At 50.0% G+C, this 11122-nt stretch overlaps 2 protein-coding genes and 1 non-coding gene across 4 annotated transcripts in view; 2 read left to right on the top strand and 1 right to left on the bottom strand.

The window, feature by feature from the left end:
• The window catches only part of TPPP3 (tubulin polymerization promoting protein family member 3), a 4248-nt gene extending 1209 nt beyond the window's left edge, over nucleotides 1–3039 (top strand). Inside the window, exons 1-4 of one of the 2 annotated variants that reach the window (XM_037742293.1) lie at nucleotides 1537–1646; nucleotides 1741–1934; nucleotides 2221–2374; nucleotides 2484–3039. In XM_037742293.1, the coding sequence (XP_037598221.1) occupies nucleotides 1747–1934; nucleotides 2221–2374; nucleotides 2484–2672 (531 nt within the window). In that variant the 5' untranslated portion in view covers nucleotides 1537–1646; nucleotides 1741–1746 and the 3' untranslated portion in view covers nucleotides 2673–3039. Of the gene's footprint in view, nucleotides 1–1536; nucleotides 1647–1740; nucleotides 1935–2220; nucleotides 2375–2483 lie in introns of those variants that run through there. The other variant, XM_017539310.2, reaches the window with a different exon arrangement.
• LOC119472804 lies at nucleotides 2010–2176 on the top strand. Its single transcript, XR_005201985.1, has one exon. It is a non-coding gene; the product is annotated as a U1 spliceosomal RNA (small nuclear RNA).
• A 4460-nt stretch (nucleotides 3040–7499) lies between the features above and the next one.
• Nucleotides 7500–11122, bottom strand: part of LRRC36 (leucine rich repeat containing 36) — a 51144-nt gene continuing 47521 nt past the window's right edge. Inside the window, exons 12-13 of the mRNA XM_017539219.2 lie at nucleotides 10320–10434; nucleotides 7500–7835 (exon numbers count right to left, since the gene is read on the bottom strand). Of these exons, the coding sequence (XP_017394708.1) occupies nucleotides 7652–7835; nucleotides 10320–10434 (299 nt within the window). The 3' untranslated portion in view covers nucleotides 7500–7651. The remainder of the gene's footprint in view (nucleotides 7836–10319; nucleotides 10435–11122) is intronic.

The following is an 11122-nucleotide window of genomic DNA, read 5'->3' as shown; positions in this document are numbered from 1 at the left end:
TAGAGACGGGGTTTCACCATGTTGACCAGGATGGTCTCGATCTCTTGACCTCGTGATCCACCCGCCTCCGCCTCCCACAGTGCTGGGATTACAGGCTTGAGCCACCGCGCCCGGCCATCCTGGGAGTCTTATAATGTCAGTGTGTGGATGTGGACTGGGGCCTTCAGTGCAGGACTGAGGGTGTGGCCAGAGGGCTACGGGTGTGGGGACAAAGGGGTGCTGAGGGTCAGGGCGCCTTGATAAAGGGCTGTGGGTATTGGAGGGGGTGAGTGGCTGAGGCTGTGGTTGGGAGTCTTAGGAAGGGATGCAGGTTTGTGGCCAGGGGCCTCAGCCCCAGGGCTGCAGGTGTGGGGATGGAGGAGGCTGCTGTGCAGGCTCAGGGTGTGGCCAGGGGCCTGCAGCAGAGGGTTGTGGGTGTGGGGAGCACTTAAGTGGAGGGCTGTGGGTGCGGCGAGCACTTTAGTGGAGGGCTGTGGGTGTGGGGAGCACTTTAGTGGAGGGCTGTGGGTGTGGGGAGCACTTTAGTGCAGGGCTGTGGGTATTACTGGGGTTGGTGCAGGCTTGTTTGTATATAGTTGGGGGCCGGAGGCTGAGGGCTGTGGCTGTGGGTGTGAGGATGGAGGAGGCTGCAGTGTAAGGCTGAAGGTATGGCCAGGGGTACAAGGCCCAGGGCGTGACAGGCCAGAGCTGAGTGCACAGGATCGCTGGGAATGTGTGGCTGAGTTCAGGGCGTGGCCAGGGGCCTCAGTGGAGGGCTGTGGTGTAGACATGAGGAAGTGTGTTTCAGCCACATCCCCACTTGCCAGCACGAATCTTGGGGTTTGTAACTCTACAGACCCCACCTCAACTAGCCCCTAACCTCCTGTTCCCCCAAAACACCACAGTGGAAGGTTACAGCCCTAGTGGGTGGCAAGGGGCCAGGAAGCCACGGTTATGCCCCAGGCACAGGGAGTGCTGGCGTGCCCCACCCGTGGCTCCAGATCCCCAGCCCAGCCCAGCCCAGCCCAGCCCCTCAGCACTGGGAGCTTCTCCCTGAGCTGCCCTGACACCATCCTGCCCTTAGCAACATTCTCCAAGCAGCACTACCCTCCCTTAGCAACCGTCTCCAGGCTTCACAAACTGTGGCCAGGCCAGCCCCAAGCTCCTGCTCCCCTCATGTTTTTGTTTAATAGCAAATAGTAACAAGGCCCTGCTGGGCCAGCTGCACCCTTGCCCAAGGCATGCACCCCTGCCCAGACTGGCTCTTGCTGGGTCCTCATGACCCTCTCAGAGACGCCATCCTCATTAAATGCCTGTCCAACCAGCAGCCTGCCTGGCCCCAACCCAGCTTGGCATGGCGCTTCCAGGGAGGGGGCCTGCTCTGCCACCCTCACTTCCATCCAAGCAGGCCTTGTGCCAGGGTCAGACAAAGCCAGGGCCCCAGCTGCTGCCCTCACAGTCTTTCTGGACAGTGCCACTCTGTTCCTAGCCTGCTGTGGGCATCATGATTTCATCTGCTGAACCCTGCTCAGAGCCAGGGCTGGCATTGGTGACAAGACTGTGCCTCCCGGGGATCTTCCTGGGGGTTCTGAGGCCCAGGACAAGAGTGACTGGCCCCTCTCCCCAGGCAGCTCCAGCTCCGACTGTCTGTAGCAGAGCCTGCCCAGGTCTTGCAAGTTTTGGGTAGAGGCCAGAATGTTCTGGGCTTGGGGAAGGGGAAGGGCAGCTTGGCTGGGAGGTGACCCAGGTGGGTCTCTACAGGGTGGCATGGCAGCGAGCACAGACATCGCTGGACTGGAGGAGAGTTTCCGCAAGTTTGCCATCCATGGCGACCCCAAGGCCAGTGGGCAAGAGATGAATGGCAAGAACTGGGCCAAGCTGTGCAAGGACTGCAAGGTGGCTGACGGAAAGGCTGTGACAGGGACTGATGTGGACATCGTCTTCTCCAAAGTCAAGTGAGCCCCAGGCAGCCCCTGCTTCTCATGTTCCCAGGGGGTGGGGAACTGGGGGGGGCTGGAACCAGGGAGGACATAGAGAAGGGGTCAGGGAAATACCATGATCACAAAGATCATTATTCCAGGACAAACCTTATCTATTGTCCTCCAGAGGTGCTGACTCCTGAGATTTCCCCAAATATGGGAAAGAAACTCAATTGCATAAATTGTGGTGGCGGGGACTGTGTTTGTGCTTTCCCCAGGGGGAAAAAAAGGGGAACACTGATGATGCCCACATGCCTGGCAGGGGGAAGTCTGCTCGGGTCATCAACTATGAGGAGTTCAAGAAGGCCCTGGAAGAGCTGGCAACCAAGCGATTCAAGGGGAAGAGCAAGGAGGAGGCCTTCGATGCCATCTGCCAGCTGGTGGCAGGCAAAGAGCCGGCCAATGTGGGCGTCACTGTAAGTGCCCTGCTGGTCTCGGGTGGTCAGGGTGTGGGGAATCTTGACTGTCGGTGGGAAGGGCTGGGCTCTCTCACCAGGTGTCCCTGGGGAAACTCTGTCCAAACAGAAAGCAAAAACAGGGGGTGCTGTGGACCGGCTGACAGACACCAGCAGGTACACAGGTTCCCACAAGGAGCGCTTTGATGAGAGTGGCAAGGGCAAGGGCATTGCGGGACGGCAGGACATCCTGGACGACAGTGGCTATGTGAGTGCCTACAAGAACGCGGGCACCTATGACACCAAAGTGAAGAAGTGAGGCTTGGGAAGACCGTACCCCCAAGTGCGGCTGCTCCTGCCAGAGGCTCAGGCCTGGGTCTAAGGGGCACATGGAGCAAGAGAGCCTGGTTCCCCCCCTGCTGGACCTGCCACCCAGAGCTTCCTGCCTAGTCCCACTGGGCCGGCCCACCAGGCCTCTGACCCAGGCTGCTCCTTGGCCCCTTCCTCCTCCTTTTCCCACCCCAACTTCTGTCCACCTGGGGACAGTCTATGCCTGTAGCCTCACCACCCCAACCCAACCCCGGGCATGGCTAACCCCTGCCTGCTTGCCTCATATTTAAGCTGCTGCTCTGGCCAAGTGCCTAATTCTAACCCAGACCTCAATAAAGACACCTTTTGTACCAATATGACCTGGTTGACAATGATGGGGATAATGACATTCACACCCCAGTGATCTGCTCAGTGTTATCACCCCACTGCATGCCACACACTGCTCATCTCTCCCCTTCCCCTGGCAGTCCTGCCCAGAAAAAGGGACACATAAATTCCCTTCTGTGAGCACAGAGCCGTTCTGTCTGAGGAGACTCCTGAGGTAAGTCCAAAGCCTTTTATCTGGGCCTGACGGGAGACCTGACATCTAAGCTTGCTTTCCTGTGATCAGTGCCGGGTTTGGAGACTCGGCCCCCTCTCTACTTTCACAGCAGGAGCCGACTCCACCTGGGCCAAGCCTTGGCAGAGGCCCCAGAGCCAGGCCTCAGCTCTCAGCCTGCGAACAGGGGCTACCAAGGCAAGTCATTCTGGGCTCTGGCTCAGAATATCAGAAAAGGCAGGGCCAGGCAGAACCTTAGAGAGTAGCTCATCTGACTCTGTAATTTTATAGCTGAGGAACGCCCAGAGAGTGGAGGGGGCTTCTGCAGACTAGACGCCAGACTAGTCTTGCCGCCCAGGCCAGGATCTTTCTAGCAAGCAAGCCCCAGCACTGACTTCCAAAACTGGGACTGGCTGACTGGTGATGGGGCTTGGCACTCAACACCAGCCTGAGGTGGGAGGCAGGGCATCCTTCAGTGAAGGGGCCTCCTCCTCTTTGATGCCCTCTCATCTGTTCCACATCCCTGGTGGGGGAAGGGGAGGCCTCTCTGGTCCTGAGGATGCCTGGGTGTTTCCAGATCATCTCACTAAGGTGCTGGGTGTTTGACAGAGCTATTCCCAAGCCAAGGCTTTCAGGCCACCTCTCCTTCCTTCCTTGCTGTGACAGTGGGGCTGGATGGGACTTTAGGGCCTACCCAGGAAAGAGTAGCTCCCAAAGGGGTTAGAAAAGGCGTAAAAGGCCCAGTTCCCAAATGCCTGCTTTCCCCACTCAGATCACAAGACAAAGCAGCACCATTGTTTACCCTCTCATCCCACAGGCTGTTGGGGGGTGGTCCTGCCCAGGTGGCTTCACATCCCTGGAGCCTAGCTTACCTTAGGGACAGGGTATAGCAGAATAGTGTGGCTGGAGACAGGGATGTCAGGCAGGAATCAGCAGGCAGCAGGTGGGCACCTGGCCACAGCAGAGCCTTGCCTTGCAGCACAGCTCCTCCTGACCCGGCTGACCACTTCTCCTTGAGTGGCCCAGGGAAGAGCTTCAGGGGCCTTCAGGCACACCCTCCCACCAGCAAATGTTAAGCGGCAGAATGGAAGGCATTTAATGAAAAAAAAAAAATGCAGAGGAATAATTCCTCTAGCCTTGGAGAATTCGTTTGAATTGCAAGCTTTACTTAAAATGAGCATAATAGGAGTGAAAACCAAACCCTCTGGCTTTCACCAAAACAGCCTCACAGGGAAGCGAATTTAATTGTGTTCCAACTTGGGCCAGGCTCCCACTATTCCACTGCAGGTGACAGTACCATCCAATGGTAGAGGGACCAGCAGCTCCTCCTTTACTGTGACTGGCAGTGTGGCTAGAGGAACACAGAGAGAATGGTTGAGCCCCCAGACCCCACCTCATAGGAGTAAACTCCCCTCTTCTCAAAATGCCATTAGGGAGCCTGAGGGAATTCAGAGCCCACTCAGGGCCAGGAGGACCCTAAGACCAAATGGGTCTAGGAGAATCTGGCACATGGCAGTGGCCTAGCGATGCCACTGCCCTTCCCCTAGCAGTGTCCTTGTGGTTGAAAGCTTTGGATACCCTTGCTAGTAAAATCAGGCTGGATAAAGGAGAGGTTAGAATTGGAGGGATGGAGTCTTTAAAAACCTGCTCTGTCCTGAAATACTGCAGGGGGAAAAATAATTTAAAAAAATAAATAAAATAAAAACCTGCTCTGTATGGCTGGGGAAGTCCCAACCCGAGAGTGGCTCTGCCCCTCCCTCTGGGCACAGAACCTCCCTGAGGACCAGTCTCTTGTTTGCTTTCTGGTGGTAGTGCCAGGCCTAGGCTGTGGGATTCTGCTCCATGTGTTTTCTGCTTGTTTCAAGGGTCCTCTGCTCTCCATGTTGAGTCCAGTTAGCCCCGCAGGGTGACAGCTCTTTGGCTTTCTCCTTGACATCGCAACTCCTACCCCAGCCCTCTAGACCAAGTGCCATACAGGGAAAAATCAGAAACACAGAGGACTTCCCCAGGAGTGGCCAGCAACCCTAGCAGGTGCCTGGCCTGGGGCAGGGCCAGCCACTTTCAATGACAATGGAAAATGGGGTAGAGAGTGGCTCGGGCTGGGCCAGGCCCTTTGTTCCCTTTTAGATGTGTCCCGCGCAGATCCTGGGGCTGGCATCATCAAATGTTCATGGGGAAGCAGGAAGGGCTGGGGTGAAGGAAAGCAGTGCATTATTCCTCCCCACCCCCTGGTATGTCCATTAGGTTGGCCTGTACACTGGGCTGGGACCCTGAAATATGGCAACTCAGGGATGCAAGGCCACTGGCTGACACTCCCCTACCTGGGCAAGATGATTTGGCTATTTCTCAGTGAGACAAAGGCCCAGGAGAGTGGCAGCGGGGGTGCAGGGAGGCTGCTCTTACTGCCGTTTCCACAGAGCGCAAGCTTGCTCTGCCTCCCTCAGAGCCTCGCAGCTCAAAGAAACCTCTGGCTCCTCTGTACAAGCTGCTTTTGGGAAGCCACTTAAAATCTAGAAGTCTGTGGATTTATAATAAGTTAGAAACGTGACAGTCATGTCTCATTAGTATGGTGGTGGCTCTCCTTCCCTGCACAGCACACTATCAGGGGTGCAAATAAGTTATCTAATCCTTCCACCTGTCTCTGTCTCTGAGGTGGCCCTGAAGGTGAAGAGAAGTACCACGTGGCATTAGTTGAAAATCCTTCACCCTCTACACACTCTCTGGTGACATTAGCACTCTGGGAAGCCACTGAAGCAGAAACATATTTAGAACTATTTGCCTCATCTTTCCCCATTGATTTTTTAAATGCCCAATCAGGATTAAAAGTACCGAGCACCCACATGTAAACTGGATGCTGAGCCCACAGCTCAGTACTCAGAAGTGGCATATCTAGTGTGGCCTGCCTCTGCCTTCTCTCTGGGCTGTCTGGCTTCCTTTTGGTCCTCCCCTACTTCACACCATGGTCAACCCATTCTCATAAAGAAAGCTTCTTCTTTTTTTTCTGGAGACAGGGTTTTGCTCTGTTGTTAGGCTGGAGTGTAGTGGTGCAATCATAGCTTACTGCAGCCTTGAACTTTTGGACTCAAGCGATCCTTGTGCCTCAACCTCCCTAGTAGTTGGGCCCACAGGCATGCTCCATCACACCTGGCTAACTTTAAAATTTTTTTTGTAGAGATGAGGTCTAACTTGCTTTGTAAAATGATCAAAAAAAAAAAAAAAAAAAAAAAAAAAAAAAAAAAAAAAATAAAATTAAAAAAAAAAAAAAAAAAAAAAAAAAAAAAGGAAAAAAAAAAAGAGATGGGGTCTACCTATGTTATCTAGGCTGGTATCAAACTCCTGGTCTCAAGTTATCCTCCCACCTCCATCTCCCTCAGTACTGGGATTACAGGCAGGAGCCCCTGTGCCTGGTCCCGAGAAAGCTTCTCAAACCCAGTCTGTCACTCCTCTGCCTTCCCAATCTAAAATCTTCAAGGAGTGGTGCAACCTTGCTCCTGTTTACCTCCTCTCAGCCCCTCAGCTCCCTGAAAAAACCACATCCCTTCCCATTTCCCGGCCTTCTCGCGCTGCTGCTCTCTGCAGCTTCTCCCCATTGCTCTCAGCCACATGCTTTGCCTGGTAACCTCTTCATGTCTCCCCGCTTCATGAAAGATCACTTGCTCTGGGGACATTCTCATGACATTACACCTCTTCCATGTCCCACATTTCTGTCCCTGCCCCACTATCCCCCTGGGGGGGGTGTTCCAGACTCTTCTATGTACTCTTGGCCTAGGAGGCTCTGCACCCCCTGTACCTGCTACCGTTCTTACTCATTCTTCAGCTTCCATTCAAACAAGCCTTATTGACACCCTCTCCAATCCTACAGTGGGCATTATTCACTCTTTCTCCCTCTTCAGGGCATCTCTGGGCTTTTGTTTAGACCTATTTGGTACCAATCCCAAGCTTTGGGCCCCATCACATTAGTTTTTGCTTTTTTCCTTAACTAAATAGTTGGCTGCTCCAGGGCAGACACCAGATGTTGTCAGCTTTTCACCATGGCAGGAGGTAATCAAACCCTGTTTGATGAATCTGGCGGATGTTCTTTTTTAACTTTCTACCACACAGTTGCAAAGGACACAGGGGAAAAATGTCTAGTGTTTTTTTCCCTTTCAACATTTTCAGCCAAATGTCTCTATGCAATGTCTATACAATTGCTGGAACCAAGTGCCAACTGTTTCTGTGGGCAGAAGGAAAGAATGACTCAATAGGAGGAGATAAATAAAAAGTGGGACCAATACAATCTAATTAGAATACATTTCTTTCTTAATCTTTGTGAGTACATACACCATACCGGTGTCAATGGCGGTAAGAGCCTCTGTGTGGACCAGGGAAGCTGTGGTGTGAGTTTCATGCTAGCTCCATAAGCCAGGCTCTGGGGTAGCATCTGAGACACTCTATATGAGATACTGACTGGTATCATGTGCCACTGGTGAGGAGGAAGACAACGTGCTTTTCCCAAAGGGTGATGATCTCCCCAGATGATGACCCTTCTCAGGAGGCAGGAGCGCTTTCCCAGAATAACCTTTTGGCTCCTTATTCAGCTGCTGCAGCAGATACTCATTAGTTACCACCAGGGATCTGAGGTCCAAGGGAAAAAGGCAGTCATGAAATCATAAAAGCAAGAGAGATACCATGCAGACCCAAAATGTTTCCCAAAGACAAATGTGAAATGAAGTCATATCTTTAAATAGAAAGAACTGTCCAATTTATGATTATTTTAAAAGCAGAACTACAGTTTCTTCATTACAATTCTGTTTATGTTCCAGACTTACTGAAGCAATAATACATTTCCCATTTTACATATAGCTAGTGGTTGTTCTGTTCTCTCCAAAGCATCTTGATGATGAGGTAAGTAGAAACCCTGGGTCACTGGCACCTGATCAGGCCTCCAATTTCTACCCCAAATTGTAACACCTATTTCTAATCTATCCTGCCACTGCAATTCACTAATGGTGCTAGTCATGAGTATACTGAACTCTGCATTACCATCTAACTTTTTTTTTGAGACAAGTTTCGGTTTTGTTGCCCAGGCTAGAGTACAATGCGGATCTCGGCCCACTGCAACCTCTGCCTCCCAGATTCAAGCAATTCTCCTGCCTCAGCCTCCCTAGTAGCTGGGATTACAGGCATGTGCCACCATGCCCAGCTAATTTGGTATTTTTAGTAGAGACAGGGTTACATCATGTTGATCAAGTTGGTCTCAAACTCCGGACCTCAAGTGATCCACTTGCCCTTGGCCTCCCAAAGTGTGAGATTACAGGCGTGAGCCACCACACCCGGTCTGTATTATCATCTAATGTTAAAAGCCATCCACACACTATAGTACCATTTTTAACAGCAAAATATGTTAACCTAAATGTCCATTTATAGAGGACTAATTAAATGAATGGTATATCATCCACACAACTGAGCACTATGCAACTAGTAAAAGGAATGAGAACTAACTCTACACACCACTATGAATGGATTTTCATAAAATGTTAAAGCAACACTGTGTCTTCTTATGTAATAATGAGGAAATACAAATATACACTCCTACAATAGAAGGATATAAATATACACACCTACAATAGAAGGATAGTGGGAGGGAAGGAAAGGATAGCAAAGACAGATAAGGAAGCTGGATTTTTCTGGATTTATCTTATACAGTTGACATTGGGACTGTGTAAATGTTTTACATAATTATGAAAACAAGATTAAATCAAAAATTTTTAAAAATTCCATAAGAATCAGAAGCAAAATAAAACAAAGGAAACTGTATGGTTTAACACACACAAAGATTATTTCTGTTTAATTTAAAAGAGGGTATTTTGACTGTTCATCACTAAAGCAATATATCCTAATGTTTTGAAAGTGTGGTCTCCAGGCCAGCAGCAACAGCATCACCCAGAAGCTAATTAGAAATGCAAATGTTCGGCCGGGCGCGGTGGCTCACGCCTGTAATCCCAGCACTTTGGGAGGCCGAGGCAGGTGGATCATGAGGCCAAGAGATCGAGACCATCCTGGTCAACATGGTGAAACCCCGTCTCTACTAAAAATACAAAAAATTAGCTGGGCATGGTGGTGCGTGCCTGTAATCCTAGCTACTCAGGAGGCTGAGGCAGGAGAATTGCCTGAACCCAGGAGGCAGAGGTTGCGGTGAGCCGAGATCACGCCATTGCACTCCAGCCTGGGTAACATGAGTGAAACTCCGTCTCAAAATAAAATAAAATAAAAATAAAAAGAAATGCAAATGTTCAGTTCCCAACCCAGACCTGCTGACTCAGAAACTGTGGGGTGAGGCCCAGCAATCTGCATTTCAACACGTACTTCAAGTTAATTCAGAGGTATAACCAAGTTTGAGCACCATATTATGCTATTCTGTTTACTTTTGTAATGTTTGAAATAATGATAAGCTTTTCAGAACAATCCAGAATGGTTCTGGGTCTAATCCTCTGAATCAAAGCTAACCAAATGAAAATCAGGAAGTGAAGTTGGAGGTTGAAGGTTTGGGGATGGAGTGCAGTGAAAGTCCTCATAAATTATAGGCAAGCCAAAATCTCAAGGGCTTCTCTAAATGTAGCCATAGTCTTGAGGTGTCTTCTGATTTTTCTGCCTGACTTGTATCCTGGGGGTGCTGTTCTTTAAGGGCTGATGCTGTTGAGCTCCTCTGAAGGAAACTCATACTTTGGGTTCTTTCCCTATAACTCCCTGCCGAGTGCTCTTGAAGTCTTACGTGACTGATAGCAGGCATTTTCCAGAGGAGCCAGATGGCTGATTTTAGGGGTATATACTGACCTCCCAAAAAAGTTAGCTGACCCAAACAAAGGTCCCATCAGATCCAGTGAGAAGCTAATTATCGAGGTGTTGCAACCCACCAACACTAGCAAAGACAGTCCCTGGTGTGTCCTGGGAAGCAGTAATTTTTATAATCCCTGAGCTAACAGGCCAGATACAGGAGGTTTATACATAGAATGGAGTTTATTTGCAAAGTGTATAGATATTAACTTTCCAGGTAAAACAAAGGAGACAAAAGGAGTGAATATCTGCTTCTAGAAGCAAGCTAGATAGACCCTCTCCTACCTCTGACTTTCATGGAGAACGGCAACTGTTTCCTCCAGCTTTTTCAGCTGGGCAAGCTCCTGGTTCAGGCAAGCGACCTGCATGGTCAGCTGTTGGTTTTTGTGCAGAAGATCATCTACAAAGGGCACAGTAGCCAGGGGTGAACATGATTCCAAGCTGCTAGTCTTTGAGCAGAATATAAGTATTCAGATGGACATCTTGAGAATTGGGGGCCCCATGGCACCACACTTCACACTCCATTCACCATTCTCTTACTTGGAGACAGGAGATCCAGTAGCAAGAATACGGGGTTTGGCAACAGATCTGAATTAAAATTCAGCTCCTTAATATTGCACGTGTTAGTTCATTTTTCTGACTTTCATTAGAGCTAGTAACTTTGCCACTTAGCACTGTTATGAGGATTAAATGCCCTCACTTAGCATAGGCAGTCAATAGATCCTAGGTCTCACTCTGTATTCTCCATTTTAGTTTGTCTTGTACATCCTTCACTTCCTATGTAGTATATGAAAACATCTAGAATAGTGTCAGACACATAGTAATAACTCAATTAATACTTGTAGAAACTTAAATTGTGTCTAAGACACTCATACCTAACTTCCCCAATATGCTACCACTACCTGCAATAATAAGGTAGGTAAGAGAACAGGGACTCTGGTTGTAATGATGTCAATCTTCTATAATCGTGCTTCTTTTTTTTTTTTTTTTTTTGAGACGGAGTTTCGCTCTTGTTACCCAGGCTGGAGTGCAATGACGCGATCTCGGCTCACCGCAACCTCCGCCTCCTGGGTTCAGGCAATTCTCCT

The sequence above is a fragment of the Cebus imitator genome, unplaced genomic scaffold (assembly GCF_001604975.1).
Source record: "Cebus imitator isolate Cc_AM_T3 unplaced genomic scaffold, Cebus_imitator-1.0 Scaffold118, whole genome shotgun sequence".
Lineage (NCBI taxonomy): Eukaryota > Metazoa > Chordata > Mammalia > Primates > Cebidae > Cebus > Cebus imitator.
This window is presented reverse-complemented; position numbering and strand designations above follow the sequence as displayed.